Here is an 18,698-nt window from a genome sequence, read left to right on the forward strand (position 1 = left end):
CTGGCAATTTCTTCTCTGCTGCCACTCCTTTCCTGGCTTCATGTCCTTCTAGACTACTTTTCTGCCTGCCCAATGCTCTGCACATGTCAACAAATGTCTTAACTCAAGCTTGAATTAAATGCTAAAAGGAGCAAAAGAGAAGAAGACACTATGAACCCTGCTCCTAAGGAGCTTAAATGCTTAGCAGAAGAAATGAGACTGGCCTATGAGACAATGAAAAGAATTAAGACAGTGAGGTATCAGGGATTAGATCGTGTGATTCAGATGAGGTATTCTAGAAGTACAGAGAGAGAGAAGGCAGCGGGGACCAGAAAGTTGTAGAATGTTATAGAAGGCTTAGGATTTCAGCAAGACCTTGATGTTCTTGGGAATTTGAATAAATAGATGTATTAGTTATCTCTTGTGGTGTAAACGGGCTGCCCTAATATTTAGCAGCCCTAGATAACACTGATAAAACACGTGTTGACTACAGATTCTGGAGGTCAGCAAATCAGGAACAATTTAGATGGGTCTGGCTTGGGCGTCTTCCATGAGGTTATGGCCAGGGCTACATTCATGTGAAGGCTTGACTGGGGTTGGAGGATCTGCTTTAAGGGTAGCTCCTTCATAGGCTGGTGAGTTGATAATTGTTGCAGGCAGCAGGCACCCTGTCCTTGCCTCATGGACCTCTCCAGGGGCTGGAGTGTCTCATGACATGGCATCTGGCTTCCCCTAGAAAAAGTGGTCCAACAGCAAGCAAGGCCAAACCGCACTGTCTTGTTTTAGGTAGGACCTAGCCTCAGAAGTCACACGCATCATCTTTACAGTGTCTTATTGGCTACACAGGTCAGCCTTATCCAGTGCAAGAGCATGACTGTCAGGTAGTGGGCTTCATCAGGGGCCAATGTGGCATCTAATGAGGGCACAGCTGGCCCTCTAGGCTCCCAGTGATATGCACCTCTCCCAGCAGCAAGGTACACTCATCCTTCCCAAGGCTTTCCAAAGTCTCATCCAATTATGACTTCAGCTGCAAGTTGTGAATCTCATCATCTACCTTAAGTCCAGATGAAGTTCCTTGGTTCTAGATCCTTGAGTGCAGCCCCCCTCCTGATCAGAAGACCCCTGAACTAATGAGATGAGTTACCCATCCTCATAGAGTCAGTATACCATAGTGGCACAGGCACTTGCTCTCAACATTCTGCTTCAGTGAGACCCACTGTGCTTATTCAGGAGGCAAGGGGCCTAGTGTTGTAGAGCACCCACCATTGTTCTGTGGCTTTTCCAGTTCATTATCTCAAAGACTCTGCAAGGGACAAGGTGAGGCTCAAAGAAGCGGGGTCTTTCCCCAGGTCTTGTGGGTAGCACTGTCCACTGCACCAGGTGGGCAGGGTGTGATCTGGGGACATGGGATGTTGGGAGGTAAGAAAGGTCTCTGGAGGGTTAGATGCAGGGGAAGGTTTTGCAACAAGAGTGAAGGCTTCAGCGGCTGTGTTTCTGCAGTCTACTTCATTTTACTCTCAGAATTTGCTTCTGCTTGTTTATAGAAATGCCTTGTAAAAAACCTCAGTAAGTGGGAGTCGAGGCAGGTGAAGAAGGCATGCAGAGTGCTTGAGAAAAGCTGGGATGTCCCCTCAATCTCAGATTTCCAACCCCTTTGTCACCCCTTGATGGGGTTGAAGATTTGAGCCTGTCAGCATCTGCCCATGTGGGAACTTATGCTGATCTAGTTCTGCATCTCTGTGTTTCAGGGCAAAGGGCGTTGGAACCAGCAGAAGACACGATCTCCCAAATCTCTCACTCCAATGAAACCTACGGAACAGTGCACACCTTCTAAGTCCAAAAATGCTGGCCTAGAGGAAGCCTCGGAGTCACCTACAACTCGGCAGATTCCCCCAGAGGCTCGTCGGCTCATAGTGAACAAAAATGCTGGTGAGACCCTGCTGCAACGGGCTGCACGTCTTGGCTACAAGGTACGTACTTTGCTCCCCGGCTCTGGATGCCATTGCCTGGGCATCTGTGGGGCATCATCTCACCATTGGCTCTCTGTAGCCTAGGGAGGGCTGCATTTGGGGCTTGAACCCAGGCTGGCCTCCTTCTGCTGTCCAGATAGCCCCTGGGGCCACCTTGGCATGGTGGGTGGGAATGCAGACTCACTGGAATGGTAATTTGGGATGAGCATAATTGAAAATCCAGTACCCTCCAGGGTAATTATGTTTTATCTGGGGCCAACCCAGCACACAGGAAACCATAGGCGAACCCACCAGGACCAGGGCAGGGGTGGGGGTGATGAACATGTGCCTTGGTGAGGAAGGTAGAGGCAGGTCCTATATTCAGGGGCAGCACCCCCAGTGCAGGCTCAGGCGTGCATGCACACACAGGCATACACACACTCTCATTCTTGCTTGCTTGCTCACTTACTTGTCTCTTCTTGCCAGCCACCAGCGAGCTAGCTGTCAGTCAGGGCAGTCAAGTTACCCATCTCACCAGGGCCCAGGAGAAGGCCAGGTGTCTGCTGCTGGCCTCTTTCCCTGTCTGAGAGTCTGCCTCCCCACTCCCTCTGGGCTTATTCCTCAGCTTCACCCCAGGCTAGCTAGGATGCTTTCTGGCCCAGAGTCCCACCTCTGGTCCTGTCCTTTCAATTCAGGGACACTGATTACTACTGTGGGGGTAGGTGGCCACCCTGGCTTATACTCGGAACAATCCTGATTCGAGAGGAGGACTGCAACTGACTGCCTGAGAGAAACATCCGGGGATGGAACTTAAAACAATTAAAACCAGCCAGGGATAGTATTTAACAAGTACCATCAGGGCCAGTGCTTGCTCCACATGCCTCATTTCCCTTGCAAACTCCAGACGAGGTCCCTGGTGTTCAGGGAGTTGAGAACCTGAAAGTATGTGCTCTGGGTAGGTGAGCCTCTTTGAAGACTCATCCCAACAACTCACATCCAGATGACTATTCCTGCTCTTCCTCAGTGCTGAGACTTTGGTGATGGAAGCTCAGGACTGACTTCTTTGACAAAAGTTTTGACCCTTGCCTGTCAGTCTCTGGAATTACAGGCAGGCTCTGAGGCTCTTTGGACATTTGAAGAGCCTCAGACCAAACTAGGAAGCTTTCCAGAGTTGGGCCTGTCTTTGCTCATGGGGCTGTCTGTGTCCCCACAGGATGTTGTTCTCTACTGTCTCCAGAAAGACAGTGAAGACGTGAATCACCGTGACAACGCAGGCTACACGGCCCTGCACGAGGCCTGTTCCCGGGGCTGGACCGACATCCTGAACATCCTGCTGGAGCACGGGGCCAACGTGAACTGCAGCGCGCAGGATGGCACAAGGCAAGAAGGCTGCTTCTCCCCAGCTGAGAACCCCAATTCAAGACAACCTGTCCCAGTCTGACCTTTGCCACATGCCAGGCTGAGCGTTGTAGAGGGGCCTTTTCAGGAGGCATTTCAGTTACTGACTACAGATAGAACTGGTTTGGGTGGAGACAGATGGGTTCCTGGCTTGTCAGTCCATGCTGGTTAGCAAGGGGAGGCTGAGGTTGTCTGGGAACACCCCATAAGACACAGCTTTACCAGGAAGACTGCTTAGACCCTGCTAAGATCATGCTGGTGGGGTACCTGTCTCAGGCAGAATCGTGACTTTGGGAGCTGGGAGGCTGACGTTAGGGTCACATCCTAGATATGATTCTTGATTTGCTCTCCAGTCACTTTTTATGGCCACCTGCCATGTCTTAAAGAAGTTGCACCATCTTCTTCTATCAAAAGGCCCACGTCTTGGGCAAAATAGAGATAAGCTGCACACAGGGAACTTGAGTCAGAGGATGCAGGCCCTGCTTGGCTCCCACCTGCTGCATGAAGCTGCTCTGCTCACCCCGCTCTGGGGCAGCCATCTGGGTTTTCCGTTCTCATGCCCAGCCTTTGCATGTATCCTCCGGCGGATTTTCTCCCCATTTTTGCCCAACCTCTGGAGCAGTGGGGTTCTACTGTGCCCTAGGGGCTGTCCCAAGTTTGAGAGGAACATAGAGAGATAAATGGGAGTGCAGAGAAAGAGGAGCAGAGAGAGGAGGAGAAGGCAGGGCAAGGCAGGGTGGGGTACAGCTCAAAGGTGGCTGGCCTGCCCTGTTACGTGGGGTCACCTCATTTTACTTTTCCCTGATGGGGTAACCTGAAGACTAGATAGCAGGTATTGTCCTCACTCTCTGTCCCCTCTGCAGGCCTGTTCATGATGCGGTGGTCAATGACAACCTAGAGACCATGTGGCTCTTGCTGTCCTACGGGGCTGACCCTACGCTAGCCACCTACTCAGGACAGACAGCTATGAAGCTGGCCAGCAGCGACACCATGAAGCGCTTCCTCAGTGGTAAGCATGACTCAGACCTGCCTAAAGCCATCATCCTTGGGGCTCTGATTCCCAAGCTCCTGAGCTCTTGAGGAGCCACTTTTCCTCTCTGTCTCCATCTCCAACAGCTCATTTGGAGCCTTGGTCAGCCCTCCTCATAGGTTTTCCTTCCTAGCTGAGTATGTACAGTGGGCCCCCTCATGAGACAGCTGCTCCGCTGATAGATTTGGTTGGGCGTAAGACACATTGACCTGTGCTTTGAGTAGGATGTCAGTTTCAAAGACTTGACACTTAGCATTTTGCTTTTGTTTCTTTTTGCATACTTTCCCTCTTGGTTATAAAAGTGGAACCCTTGGGGCCCATCCCTACACTGTATTTCTCACAGTCCTTGCCTGTGGTAACTATGATGTTCCCTCTCATCCCAACGTCCCTCCTCTTTCCATCCCCTTCTCTTCCTCCCTCACCTGCCCGCTCTGGAAAAGTGTCTGGTGTTCCGTCCATGGCAAGGACCATTCACCAGCATGCATTTCTGTTCTCATTAGAGGACAGTAGCTTTTGATCTGCAGTTGGATAGTGCTGCTAAGGGCAGAAGGGAGGAGGAAGGAGGGAAGTCTAATGTAGGCATGCTCAGTAGGACTCTCCTCAGTGACATCACAATGTGGCCCTTGCTTTGGCAGTTACTTCTTCAGACTGCCTGAGTGAGGGGTGGAGCAGTTGAGAGTCATATCACTGATCCTCAGAGACTTCAAAGACTGAGGATTTGCCCAAGGCCACACCCCCTCACCCAGGGTTTGGCCCCCATGCAGTCTCTGAACTACCCCCCACCCCCATGTAGTTCTGGACTCCCAACCACAGGCTCATTTGTTATACTACAAAGTTAACACAATAGTGATGATGGAGGAAAAAAAACAGAACCCGAATTAAAGAGTCCAGTGGCAGGAGGGCTGGCTGGAGTACAGCCCTCATGCTAGTAAAAGCTGGAGGGGGAGTGAGTGAAGCCTGGAATAAGTCAGCCTACCTCCAGCTGGTCTCAAGTCAAGTCCCCAACGCCCTACATCACTGTCACCATGAGTAGGTCTCACAGCTCATAGCCAGACCCAAGTTCTCCCTGGGTAGGGACAGGAGGGCTGCCTGTTCCTCCCCCAGCTCTGGGGTCCCAGGCCCCCATCCTTGAGAAGCAAAGCAGCTTTGGGATTTTCATTCAGTCATTTGTCCTGGATCGATGATGGCTCTTGTTCCCCTTAGTGCTGACCCATCACTGGGGGTGCAGGGTTCAGGGCAAGCCACCCTTTGTGTCATCCTCCCACATGCCATGTGCTGCTTATACTCTCTCTTACACACGCACACACACATACACACACGCACCATGTTGCTGTCTACACTTCACTTGATTTACAGAAGTAGCTGGCATAGACGAACATCCAGTGCATTGCAACAAGATAAAAAGTACCATATGAAACTGTCTCTGACTCACAGTTCTAATCCAGGGCCTTTTTGAGCTAGACACTGCCCTGCTGAGGGACTTGCAGCCCTCTGGCCCAAACAGTGCTGTCTCACAATAGTGGTGGTTAGCATAGCTGCATCCCCAACAATGCAGTCTCTAACCACGTTGGTAAGCAGACAGACTCTGTTTACCTGAATCCTAAACAATCCAAGAGGAATTTGAATGTTGAAACCATTTTAAGTAGTTACAAGATTAGAAATAAACCCTTTTTCTGTCTTCCTAGTTCTCAACTCATCCCAACTCCTAGCCAGCCTTTTGATGCCTCCTTTCAACTAATTCAAATGCCAGTTTCTGATGCAGAATTCTAGCACTTTCTAGCGTGTCCAGGCTGAACACTTTCTTTCAAGTCTTGATACTGTTTTTCGACTTTATGCGCATAGAGCTATAGTTTCACAATGGGGGTCAAAAGTTGAAAGAAGTGCTAGTTAAAATGGGGCCACCTCTGCCAAGCAAAATCAAGTGACAATTAAATGCAGAACTGCCTGGCTGTTAGGGAATATGCTAACTAGCTGGGCGGAGCTAGGGCCTTGACCACCAGACATCCCGGGGAGGCCAGCACTGACGGGCTTTTCCAGTGCCTTTAGCCCAGTATTTCCTTTTTTAACCTTCTTCCCACGCTGCAAGTCTGTCCCCTGGCATAGTGATGGAGGAAGCGCTGTAAGGTTGGCAGTTGGAGATGCTCTGCTGTCCCAACTCTGAAACCTGACCACATTTGCATGGCCTTCTGGTTTTTCTTTTTTTACCTTTCCTGACTGGCTAAAATATTAAAAAGCATTTTGCTTTTCACCCTAGAACATTTGTCTGACCCGACTCACTATATGTAGATTGTGCTCTTCCGCCCTTAGTGGAAATCTCACTGGGCAGAAAGTGAGATGAAACCCTACAGGATGCAGCAGACCCCATTTTCTGTAGGGTTGCACCTCCTGTGGAGCTCCCCTCGCTTTGTGCTAGGCCCTTGTTGCTGGCAAAGTCTGGGAATCAAATGTTCTTTTAAATGCATGAAGGAATGTCACTGTTTGCAGGTACCCTGCAGTGAGTCCTTTTGTGAAGCAGAAGGTACTAGTCACTCATTTGGGTTATAAAGGTAGATTTGCCTGTGATTGGGTTGACTTAGAAGGATGCCCAATTTCCTGAGGTCTTGAAGGATGTAGCTGTCCTTCTTGATTTGTTCACTCATCTGTGCAATTATTGTACCCCTCTTAGGTTTTAGGCTCAATGCTGGGTGCTGGAGGCCAGATAGGGAACCCTTTTTACTCCAGACTCGGAACACAAGCTGTCTGAACACTTACAGAGTGTTCCTTCCAGGCCACCTCCTGGGTCCTCCTGGAAGGACCAAGTTGTAAGCGGGCATGTGGCTGATTTACCTTTTGACCCTTTGAAGAAAAGAGCTATATCTAGGCTAGCCAAGGGAAAACAGATTGGGTTTTCCGCCATTAGAAAGAATGTGGGGGCTGGGATGTGGGGAGTTGTTGCAGTTTGGTTTGGAGCACTGGAGTACGTATCAGGACTGCTTTTCCTTCCACTGATGAAAGGGTTAGCAATTTACCACTTGAGGTCACTGAATCACAGGTTTTTGTTTTTCCTGCCAGAAACCCCTGCCATTTGACCCCATGTCGAAGACTGCTTGTTTTTTGTTTTTCTCTCCTTTCATGTCCCTCAGCTGGTAACTTGGTTGGAGAAGATGGGGAGGGGTATGCTGGGACCCTGGGAAATGGAGTCTGATTGCCAGGGTAACTACTCACATTGAATACTTAAAAAAATTACGAAGGCAAAACTCACAGAACAGAAAATGAGCCAGACTGTTCGGTGGTATCCAGTGCCTTCACCAAGTGGTGCAGCACCGGTTCAGTCTAGTCCCCAAACATTCTCATCACCCCAGAACGGAACCTCACATCCATTAAAGGGCCTTTGTGTCTGGTTCCTTTCACCCTGCCTCATTTTCTCAGGGTAGTACCCTGTCTTAGTGCTTCCTTCCTTTTTATTTTTTCAAAGATTTATTTATTTATGCATTCAGAGCTGGGGTACAGGCCAGAGGTGCAGGGATGGTGAGAGGATTCACCAGAGACAGAGTGGGGAGCGGAACAGGCAGATTGATGAAGTACATTGCTGAGGGGAGGGCAGGTCAGGAGAGGTCTGCCGCTCCATGTGGATAGCCTCCAGGATGGGGATCGAACTCATGCTGAAGTGGCTTTAGTTTCTCAGTGCTGTGCTTTAACCTCCTGCACCACCAGGGAGGGCCCGCTTCCTTCCTTTTTAAGGCTAAGTCCAGGTTTCCCTGCTTTCCAAAAGTAGATTGTTCCTATGAAAGCTTTCTGGAATGGTGCAGAAGCAACCACCATAAATTTATATGGAAATATTTTCAGCACCCCCAGACCCAAACATTATGCTACCAAACCATACAAATAATACAAAGCCCTAACATAATGCTAACATGCAGTAGAAGCAGGATATGAACATGGCCTGTATCGCACCATTCCGGGGGCAGGAGACTTGCAAGGCCACTGGCTTCTTGGGGTGCTGCCGCCCCTAGGGCAGCTGCTGTAAAACCACTGTTTTGCTGCTATTTTCACTTCATACATTTTGTCATAAAAGTGGAAATCCTCTTTAGATTCCTTTCGACTAACTGCAAAATCTAGCTACCTCTTGGTATCTGCAGGGTGTTGTTTCCGAGATCTCCCCAATAGATACTAAAATCCTCCAGTGCTCAAAGGCCCTTATATAAAGTGGTGTGATGCTTGTATGTAACCTGTACACGTCCACTAATGTACTTTAAAGATTTTAAAATTTATTTATGCATACAAGAACTGGGGTGTAGGCCAGAGGTGCAGGGGGTGAGAAGATTCATCAGTGGGGAACAAAACAGGTGGCTCTACTGAGCTACACTGCTGAGGGGAGCAGTGGGTGAGACAGGAGAGGTCTGCTGCCCCATGTGGGTCATCTCCCTGGCCCAGGATCAAACTCATGCCTCAGTGGCTGTGGATAGCTTGATACCCTGCACCACCAAGGAGGCCTATCCTCTCATATACTTTAAATTATCTCAGGTGACTTATAAAATCTGATACAGTGTAAATGCTATCTAAATAGCTATACTAAATTGTTTCGGTTATGTTGACTAAGAAAAAAATGCACGTTTAGTACAGATACAACCCTCTAGGCCTAACTGTGTAGCACCTGTTTTTTAATCCATGTTTGGCTGAACCCTTGGATGTGGATGGGGGCTGCCTGCGTTAAGGTAAGGCTTTCATAAAGGCAGAGTGGTGTGACACTACGTTGCAAAGAGCAGTGTGGCTCTTTGCAATATCCCCATGTAGGAATATACTACCTTTTCTTTTTCTTGTTAGTGGGCAGACATCTGGGTTATATTCTCCTTTTGGCAATTGTGACTAGTGTCGGCTGCTATGACCCTGAGCAGGCATTTCTTTTGAGTACCAATTTTCAATTGTTTTAGCTATGTACCAAGTAGTGGGGCTATTGCGCGGAGCATACATTTTGAAGGGAAGGACAAGAAAGTTGTGGGAAAGAGGCCAGGAAATGAAAGACACTCCTCATCCTCACACCCTCATTGTCTGTGAAGACTTAAGAACAAACATGAATCAAAGCTGCTCATAAAGTCTAGCCCAGACTTTCTTGCATGCTACTCAGGAGCTTGTTCTGACTTCTGCATCTTTGCTCATGCCAGATAACTTTTGACTGTCTCAAAAAGCAAATTCACCTACAAGTGACAAAGATTTGCTGTCAGTCAGAATTAGAGAAATGTACCCAGGGGCTCTGAAGGCAGTTCCTAGAGAGGAGCCCCAGGAATGTAGTGAGTTCAGGGCTGCTCTGATGGGATCCTTGTGTGACCTCTGGGAGGGGCAGAAGTGTGTGGAAGCATATGTTAAGCAAGCTCATGACTTTATAATCTCACCTCGTAGTAATTCCCCTCCCACTTTTCCTGTTGTGTCCATCTATCTGTTAGGCTCTTACTGTGTGTCAGGCACCTGGGCTGAGGTATTGGGGTGACAGAGGTAAACAAGACATGTGGCCCCTGCCATTTGGCATTCCTTTATCCCATTCCTTTATCTTCTAGGACACTTAGCACAGGACTAGGCTCAGACGTAACTGAGAGAAGCTTTTGGAAGAATCTACTCCCAACCCTCACAGGTGACACAGGGTACAGAAGAGCACATACGATGGCAGCCATGACCCGAGTTTTTTCATGGAATGCACAGAAAATCTAATGTATGGGTTTTCCACTGTGGCTACTCATCCCTTACTTCTAAACCTTTTCTTGGGCTGTCTTTTCCTACAGTAAGAAACCCTTCACCTCCTAGAAAGTTGCTAAAAAATTACTTCGTTTAGTAGTTTACAACATCTAACAGGCATTGTTGTTTGTAGGGTGTGCGACCCAAAGGGTATGGCGGTGTGCTCCATTGGGGGAAGCTGGCCCCCCCTCCTTTAAGGGTGTCTGCCAACTTTCTCTGGGTATTTGGTTTTAGGGGACACCTTCACCCTCACCTGTGGCCTTTGGATTCTCTTCTGTCCTGTTGCCCAGCTGTCAGGTTGGTGGCAATCATACAAAGCTAAATTAACTTGCCAGCTGTGCTAGGTAGCATATTGGCCACTGTTGGGCCAGGTGCCCACAGATGGCACAATTGACTGTCTTGAAAGTCTTTTTTTTTTTTTAATCCATGTGGGGCTGAGACATAAATCAAGTCTACTAGATAATGCTTAGTGAGGAAACAAGAAGGCAAGGGCAAGCTGATGTCTCAGATCAAGTGAGCAAATGGTGCTTTTGTGTGTTAAATACACATAACACAAAATTTACTTTTAATCATTTTATAGTGTGAAGATTAGTGACATTAATTATTCAAAATTTATACCATGATCACTACTGGTGAGTTTCAGAACTTTCTTATTAGGCCAAAAGGAAATGCTATAGCCATGAGGCAGTCACTTCCCATTGCTGCTTCCCCCAATCCTGGCAACATCGCATCTGCATTTTGCCTCCAGAATTGACTGTTCTGTATATTTCATATACATGAATCATACTCTCTGTGGGCTTTTGCATCTGACTTCTAACTACAATATTTTCAGGGTTCATCCATGTATTACAGTCAGTACTTGATTCCTTTTTATGGTTGAATAATATTCCAGTGTAGAGAGATACTATTTTTTGTTTATCCCTTTATCAGTTGAACAATATTTTGGTTGTTTCCACTTGGTGGCCATTGTGAATAGAGCTGCTATGAACATTGAAGTCTCTAAGTTAATGTTGAATACCTGTTTTAAGTTCTTCAAGGTATATGGCAGGAAAAGATTTTTGTGAGGATAAATTTGACTACCTCTCCCATGTTTTCCAAAGATGAAACAGAAGGAATTATGCTTCCTTATCTTTGAATGGGAGAGATCGTGATTGGAATGTGAATGGTGTAACCATTGAGGAGCTAGCCCAGGATTCTGCTTGCAGAGTAATTCCCAGTACCACTGAAAGGGGTGGGGGTGTCCCAGACCCAAATACCTTCAGGCTGATCATGTCAGAGCAATAGCAGCCTGGCTGGGGATTGCTGATTTGGGGAACACTCATGCTGCCTCTCCTCCAGCCAGCTGTTGACAAGCCAGATGTCTCTAACCTTGGGAGAAGCTGAAGCAGAAGGTTGGGGTGAAATGCAGGCCATGCGCAACACAAAACTGGAGCAGTGGCCACTTGCACTTTAAATTTTTAGTATAAATCACTTTATTTCGATGACACCCACTTCCTGATCAGTCAGAATCACTTACAATATCACTGTGTGTAACAGTTTAAAATGTTGAAAGTCAATGAAATGTTTTTGGTTTAAAGCACTGAGCCAGACTCTAGGTGCTCAGGTGAGCTAGGTGTGGCTCCCGGCTGCTGGTTTGCAGCTTCTCATTGGCCACAGGAAGCATATCTCTGGCCATTCCTGGCCCCTTATATGATCCTTTCTTCCCTTCTCCCGCTTGTAGCCCCACATGGATATCTTTTGCTTCTGGATTCCTCCTTCAGCCAATCCTCCTTGACTCACTGCCTTGTCTCCTTTTATCAGATCACCTCTCGGATCTTCAGGGAAGGGCAGAGGGTGACCCTGGTGTATCCTGGGACTTTTACAGCAGTTCCGTGTTGGGTAAGCTTTAAATGGGATTCTTTCCACCCTTGCCTATGGCTCAGAGATTTGGGAATTATTTTGGGTTTTACTGATTTTTCTCAAAGATGGGAGTTACCCTGTGGAGGTAGCCTTTCTTCACCTGTTAGTAGCTCATAAACTGTTTTGGGCCACACCTAGCCCATGCTTCCCCTAAACACAACTCATTTTCTGAAACAAGGAAACCAGTGTTTGGGACAAAGTCACCCCTTACTCTTCCACTCCCCAACCTGGCTACCTTTTTTATGCTGACTCTTTCAAGGTCCCTTACTTTGTCCTAACACTACCAGAAGCCTCAATGTATACGTTGTCATCTCTTCTGGCATTGCTCATACTCAGAAAGGACCCAGCCCCTCATCTGGCAGCCCCCATTTCCTCCTACCCTGACCCCATTATGCGCACAGTTTTAGACAGTACTGCTCTCTTCTAAACCCATAGTCTTCTGGCTCAAGCTTTCTTCTCTTGGAAGTGCATCCTTATCTGTGGCTGTCATCTGGGGGCTGCAGATGGGGAAAGACACCCACCTCTAACCTTGGGAGAAGCTGCAGCAGGCCACACCCAACACAAAGATGGAGCAATGGTCACTTTCACTTTAAATTTTTATTTCAATGACACCCACTTTCTGATCAGTCAGGATCACTTACAATATCACTACTTGTAACAGTCAGAGCACCATGTGCTCCACCTGCCCAGGCTGTTGGGGACCCCTGAAAGGCAGTTGGAGCAGACTTGGGAAGTCATCTGGCTTTCATCTGAAACAGCGGAGCAGTCCTCGTTCACATCGCCCAGCCTGTTCCCACTGGGAACCTGGAGGAGCACGATGAATTTCTGGCCACAAAAGTACTCTGCCAACCTGTGAGCCATAGATCAGTGAACCTTGACTCTGAGCAGGGGTCTGTAGGCTTCCTGTTGACCTCCTAACCAACTAGCCTCACCCCTTTCTCTTGTTGGGGTGTTTCATTTCTTCATTTTTGTGCATGTTGCTAAGTCTAAACTCCTTACAGAGTTTGTGCTCTCCTTACAGAGGAAAAAGATGGGTTTGCCTGTGACCTTCTACATAATCCTCCAGGGAACTCTGATCAAGAAGGAGATGATGGGGAAGAGGATGATTTTATGTTTGAGTTCTCAGACAAGCCTCTTCTCCCTTGCTACAACCTCCAAGTGTCAGTGTCCCGCGGGTAAGTGTCTGCAGAGATCTATGGGGACTGAGCACCAGCATCCTGGCAACCCCCGGTCCTGCCTCCCTGGGAAAGGTGGAGCTCTCTAGGAGGAGGCAGAGGCTTGGAGAAGGAGCACTGTTGCACACAAAGATAATACATGACCACGTTCAGCCTGACATTCTCACCTAGATTCGTAGTAAGGGTACACTGGCTGCATATGTTCCTTCAACTCCCAAAGTCTCCATTCAGTCTCTGAAGGACTTTTGTACCGTTCCTGGGTGTGAAGGAAGATCTGGGAGATATTTGGGCTGATGAACTACTAGAAGCTCCGGAACATTTTTGTGGTTTCTGGGGACAACCAGACCGAATATTTGAAATTGAGATTCTTAGGAAAGCTGGGACATATGGTTGCCATAGCTATGGGGCCACTGGGGGTCTTTAAAGTAATCCACAGGCTGGTTTCTCAGGACCTGAATGTTGGTGAGAGGATGGCATCAATGCTGTGGGCTCAGATTACCTTGTACACTATCCTGGGCATCACCCATCTTCAGAAACTAGACAATACCTTACATTTAACATCAGGTTCCACCAAGTTCATTCCTCACTTGGAGACCCCGAGGGTTGCTGAGCTGCGTGCAGGGCCTGTCTGCAGTCGGGCCTCACCGAGCTGTGCGGGGTGTGCTGCTTCGGAGGAGGCAGGGTGACTCAGCCTTTGTTCTTAGCCTCTGTCGTTGTTTCCTTCTTCTTGGTATCTGCACATAGCTCAAATACCTCTGCATCTGACTGTAAGGAGTCTTCTTCTTTGATATATATTTTGAAAATAGCAGACCCTAGCTTTTCTCTTTAAGTGAAAGTGCATGAAGTACACTTGACAGAGGAGTGGGTGGTTGATCAGGAGCTCTAAGACTGAGACCCTCAGTTGGCACATCTGACCACTAGACCATAGTTTCTTTACACCCTGTCCCCGATGGCCTGATAAGAACAAAAATAGCCTATATGATGATACCAGTCAGGATCAAGTTTCAGGGGCTTTGGGGCTTTATTCTGCTGGGCATAAGCTGATCCCTGAGGGGTGGGGGCGGGCCTCTGGGATATAGTATTGCACAGTTAATTAATTCCTTCAAAGTATTCAGCACCTCCTCTGAAACAGGATCTTGGGCCCCTGGCAGTCAAGGACTAGGGTAGTGTGCTATAGGTGCTGACAGAACTCAGGAACCCAGGCCATGAGCTGAGTTTCTGCTGTGAGCTTGGTCCCAGCAAAGCTGGTTTTCCTGACTTTACATTCTCTGGCACCTCTTCTCAATCAGCCTTTCCCCACAGTTGTAGTACAATAGGAACATTTATGTTCTTCAAGAAGTAGAAGGGTGTAGAATGATGACTCCAGGCCCTGTGGGGTTCACAAGTGCCTTCAGAATCATCAAAGCAAGACTGAATTCTTATCACCAGTTAATGCTCTGGGGTCACCCCCCCATACACTCTTTGAAAGGAATGATCCGAGTATATGGTATCTCCTTTCTCTTAACTGAGAACACTCACTCACTCTGTGAGATGATAGAGTTTGCTGCCATTTGAAAGAAAGGTTGAATTTTGAGTATCTGAGACTTAGGTAGACATTTTTGGTGCTACTCAATTCCATGAAGTTGGCTTATGGTTCGTATTGAGTCAAACCCTGAGAGCCAGAATATAGCTCTGGCTGCAGAGACTCTCCAATTTAGTAAAAGAGAAAGACACGTATACAATGTACTTGAATAAGAGACTTATTATTTTTAAAAAAAGGTACAAAATTATGTAAAAATAAACTATTATATTATTTAAAAAAAAGAAAGAAACCCAAAGTAACCCAAGCCATTCAAAAAGGTGTCAAGCAAATAATAAAAGTTCAAGCCCATTGGGAACCCTCTTCCTGTGCCACAGAGAATGTTTATTGCTTTTATATCCTTTCCCAGTAGGCTGTGTTATAAATATTTTAATAGGGTTCTGAGACAAGGTCCATGAGACCCTAGCAGATAGGGTGAGCAGTCAGCAGAGGAAGGTTTCGCTGGTGGGCCAGAGAGGAGAAAGAGATAAAGGGTATGGCATGAGCAAGATGCTGAGACACACAAATTCAGGAGGCTGGGGTAAACTTTCAGCAAGTAGTTCACACGTGGACCCAAGGCAGACATGGTCTATGTGTGTGTGCGTGTGTGTGTGGTGTTGGGCGGAGATGGGCCTGAGGAAGTTGAACGGGGTCATGTGTGGGAGATCTTCAGTGATATTCAGCTAAAGAATTTGGAGGGTTATTTTTACTGGAGATACTGGGGAGCCATCAAAAGCTCTTTAGGGAAGGAGAATAAAGGTGAGATTTTCTTTTTCAGAAAACTAATAGTAAAAGAGGGTGCAACGAGGATGGTGGTAGTGTAGGAGCGTGACTTTTGGCAGAGGGAAATCTGTTAGAGGGCTGACGCAATGCAGTCCCGGCAGAAGTGGTGAAACTAGCGATTGCAGAGTAGAATGGCGAGGCGGGGAAGCCCTGGAGACAGGGTCACTAGCAGGGGCTGCAGCCCTTCTCCCTGCTGTCGTCAAAGTGAGTGTTTGGCCCACGCAAGAGGCCCATGACTGGCCTCTCCAGCACCCTCCCAGCTGTCCCCAGGCTGCCGCCCAGTTGGGTGTGCTCAGCAAAGTCTGACTGGCTGTAACGTGAGCTCTGGCCCTGCAGAAACGATGGTGCTGCTGCTGGAGGAAAAAAATTGTCTAATGCATTCCAGAGCCAAAGAGAAATGCCTTTTGGATTACCCACAGTTTAGGCCTTTCTCCACGGCTCCCCCTCTGCTGGGGATGATCTTGGAGAATAAGGAATCAAGGGAAGCAAGAGTGAGACAAGAAAAGGGAAACACGACCTGGTGGGCTGAGGCTGGTCAGGGAAAGAACTGGTCCCAGCAGAGGGTGAACTCCGGGTCATAGGGTGCGTGCTTAGGCCTGCGGAGGCCTTTTAAGGGTTTTTAGGTTCTGGAAGGCCCATGTTCCTCCTGTTCCCACTTTTTGGAAGAGGGCAGCCATGGGTTGAAGCCTTTCCATTTAGCAGCTAGCTGGCCCAGCCATGTAGGGGACAGGAGAACGTGTTCTCCTCAGCTGCACCCAAGGTGCCTACGACCCAGTGGGCTACTGCTACATCTGCACCTTCTTTGACCTTCCCACCAGATCCCTGCCCGCCCACCACTTTCCCCTCACCCGTCCTAACTCCCATTCTTGCCTTTTCTAGGCCCTGCAACTGGTTTCTCTTTACCGATGTCCTGAAGAGGCTGAAGCTTTCCTCGAGGATCTTTCAGGCTCGCTTCCCGCACTTTGAAATTGCCACCTTGCCCAAGGCGGAGTTCCACAGGCAGGTGGCCTCCAGTCAGCTGCTGACCCCTGCCGAGAGGCCCGGAGGCTTGGACACCACTTCTGCCCTGGGCTCCTCTGAGACTGTGGAGCTGGTGCAGTATGAGCCTGAGCTAATCCGGCTCCTAGGGTCTGAGGTGGAGTTCCAGTCCTGGAATAGTTGACTGGGAAAACAGCCCCTCCCTTTTCTTCTTTCTCCTCCCAAGTTCACCCTCCTCCCCCACCTCCCAAGTCTTTTCCCCCACCCAGCACCAGACTGCAGAATGAGGCAATAATTCGGACCAACAAGAAGCCGCCTTATCAATGCCAGCATTAATTAATGACTGGATTTTTTTTTTTTTTTGGTTACAGTTAGTTCTCATCTCCTTGTCATCGTCATTGTTCTTGTGGTTGGTGATGGGGTTGAAAAGTTGAAACTCCACGTCTGAGGACAAGAGGTCCCAGGGGTGGTGGGAGGTGGTGCCAGGGTCCCTTGAACTGGCCTCCGTATGTATGACCAAGACCAAACTTGGGCCCTGGGTGGCTGCAGCCTGTCCAGAGGAGAAGTGAGAAAAGCCCAGATCTCTGAGTGCCCCCTCTGTTCCCCTGTGTTCTTCTGTCTTCCATAGTATTTATTTTATTAGTATTTAATTTGTATTGTTTCATTGGTTTCTGATAAGTCTGTATCACTGTGACAATTTGAGACTTGTTGTATTGAGGGACTTTCTTCACCTCTTTTCTGTTTCTTCCTTGATAAGCTCTAAAGCTGCCTGCCCCCCTCCCCCCACACAAAGTTACTCCCAGGTTTTTTCTTCTACCAGGGAGGAGGTTGGAGGGATGGGGACTATCAACTTGTGACTCCTGAAGCTGGCTGGTGCTGGCCCAGGGCTGGGGGGCTGGGGGTAAATCCCGAGATTCTGGTGCTCCCCCACCCCCAGATTTTCTTGTTACACCCCCTGCCCTTTGAAGCAGCCGTGCTAGCTAGAGATGAAGTAGGAGCTGGGTCAGTGGGTCACTCTGACAGGAGAGTGGAGCCTGACCTGAAGGAGACAGGTCGCCCTCCTCACATCTGCCTGCTGCTTCCCTCAGAGTGCACAGTATAGGCCTGTTCCCCCAGCCACCGGCCCCTGTTCTGGCCTCACCCTCTCTGGATACTGAGCCTTTCAGCTCTAGCCCTCCCCTCGTCACTCTCCCCACTGCCCCACTCGCAGCAACCCTCGCTTCTCTTCTGTTCTCCCTCTGCGCCCCCCCCCCCATTCTCTTCGGAATCTTCACAGGGCTCTGGAGTTGACTGCCAGATGTGAAGTCCAGGCCTCAGCTGTTTCCGAGGCCGGCGAGGGCAGGAGATTGGTCTCTGGGCTCCACTCCTGCCTAGGGGTGGGGGCTGAGCTTAGCGCAGGGCTCCAGGCCACCTCCTGGCCTCTGGCCAGCAGTGCTCGGTTAGTTCAGGGAGAGAGGGAGGAGCCCAGGCTGCTTCCCGCCCCGCCCCTCAGTGGTGTGCGTGCGTGCGTGCGTGGTCTTCCCCGCTCTTGTTCTTATTTTTCTACCAATTGCTATTTTTCCGAACAATCCTTGTAGAGAGTATGTGCCATCCAAAGGCAGGAGGGCCTCTCTGTGGCCGGCTCTGATTGGAGATGGTACAGTTTTATTGTACAGGTGCTAAAACAACAACAACAAAAGAAGAAAATGGAAAAAAAAAAAGACAAAAAAAAAAGGCAAAAAAAAAAAAAAGCCAGTTTGAGGATGGGACAATCTGTTCTCTGGAGACTCCCAACCCATGTGGGAGCATTGGTGGCTATTTTCTTTGTATTGTGTTTGTTCTTTGTTCCCAGGGGGAGTTCTCAACCCCCTTCTGTAGGACTGCTCCCCACCCCCACCATACTGCCCAGTTGGTTTTGAACTGTTGTTCTCCCTTTTTAAGAAAAAAAAATATATATATATACATATATATATAAAGATGAGGGGTTTTGGGTTTTAATTTTTTGGTTTTGTTGGGCTCCTGGTATTACGTGGTTTATGTTTGCCTTTCTTTTTTGCACTTGGGTGTGATTTCTAGCTGCCTTCTGTGTTTCATTTTAAGCAACTGGCTGCCGGAGTCAAAAACACTTGCATACTGAAACCCACGTCAGGGCTTCTGTCTCCTGTCTCTCTTTACTCTGCTCCCGACTGAGTTTTACGTGGCCAAAGAATACAGGCATCCATGTGAAGGTGACATGGGAGCCCCTGATCCTGCTTGACAGTTGG

The 18,698-nt window shown here is 48.5% G+C and overlaps 1 protein-coding gene across 3 annotated transcripts in view; it reads left to right on the plus strand.

The window, feature by feature from the left end:
• Nucleotides 1–18,299, plus strand: part of BCORL1 (BCL6 corepressor-like 1) — a 59,257-nt gene extending 40,958 nt beyond the window's left edge. For all 3 annotated transcript variants that reach the window (XM_012727246.1, XM_012727248.1, XM_012727247.1), the window contains 6 exons: nucleotides 1,728–1,949; nucleotides 3,142–3,308; nucleotides 4,190–4,335; nucleotides 11,863–11,940; nucleotides 12,983–13,136; nucleotides 16,357–18,299. In XM_012727246.1, coding sequence (XP_012582700.1) covers nucleotides 1,728–1,949; nucleotides 3,142–3,308; nucleotides 4,190–4,335; nucleotides 11,863–11,940; nucleotides 12,983–13,136; nucleotides 16,357–16,639 — 1,050 coding nt within the window. In that variant the 3' untranslated portion in view covers nucleotides 16,640–18,299. The remainder of the gene's footprint in view (nucleotides 1–1,727; nucleotides 1,950–3,141; nucleotides 3,309–4,189; nucleotides 4,336–11,862; nucleotides 11,941–12,982; nucleotides 13,137–16,356) is intronic.
• Nucleotides 18,300–18,698: the final 399 nt, after the last annotated feature.

The sequence above is a fragment of the Condylura cristata genome, unplaced genomic scaffold, assembly GCF_000260355.1.
Source record: "Condylura cristata isolate star-nosed mole 26May11 unplaced genomic scaffold, ConCri1.0 scaffold00019, whole genome shotgun sequence".
NCBI lineage: Eukaryota > Metazoa > Chordata > Mammalia > Eulipotyphla > Talpidae > Condylura > Condylura cristata.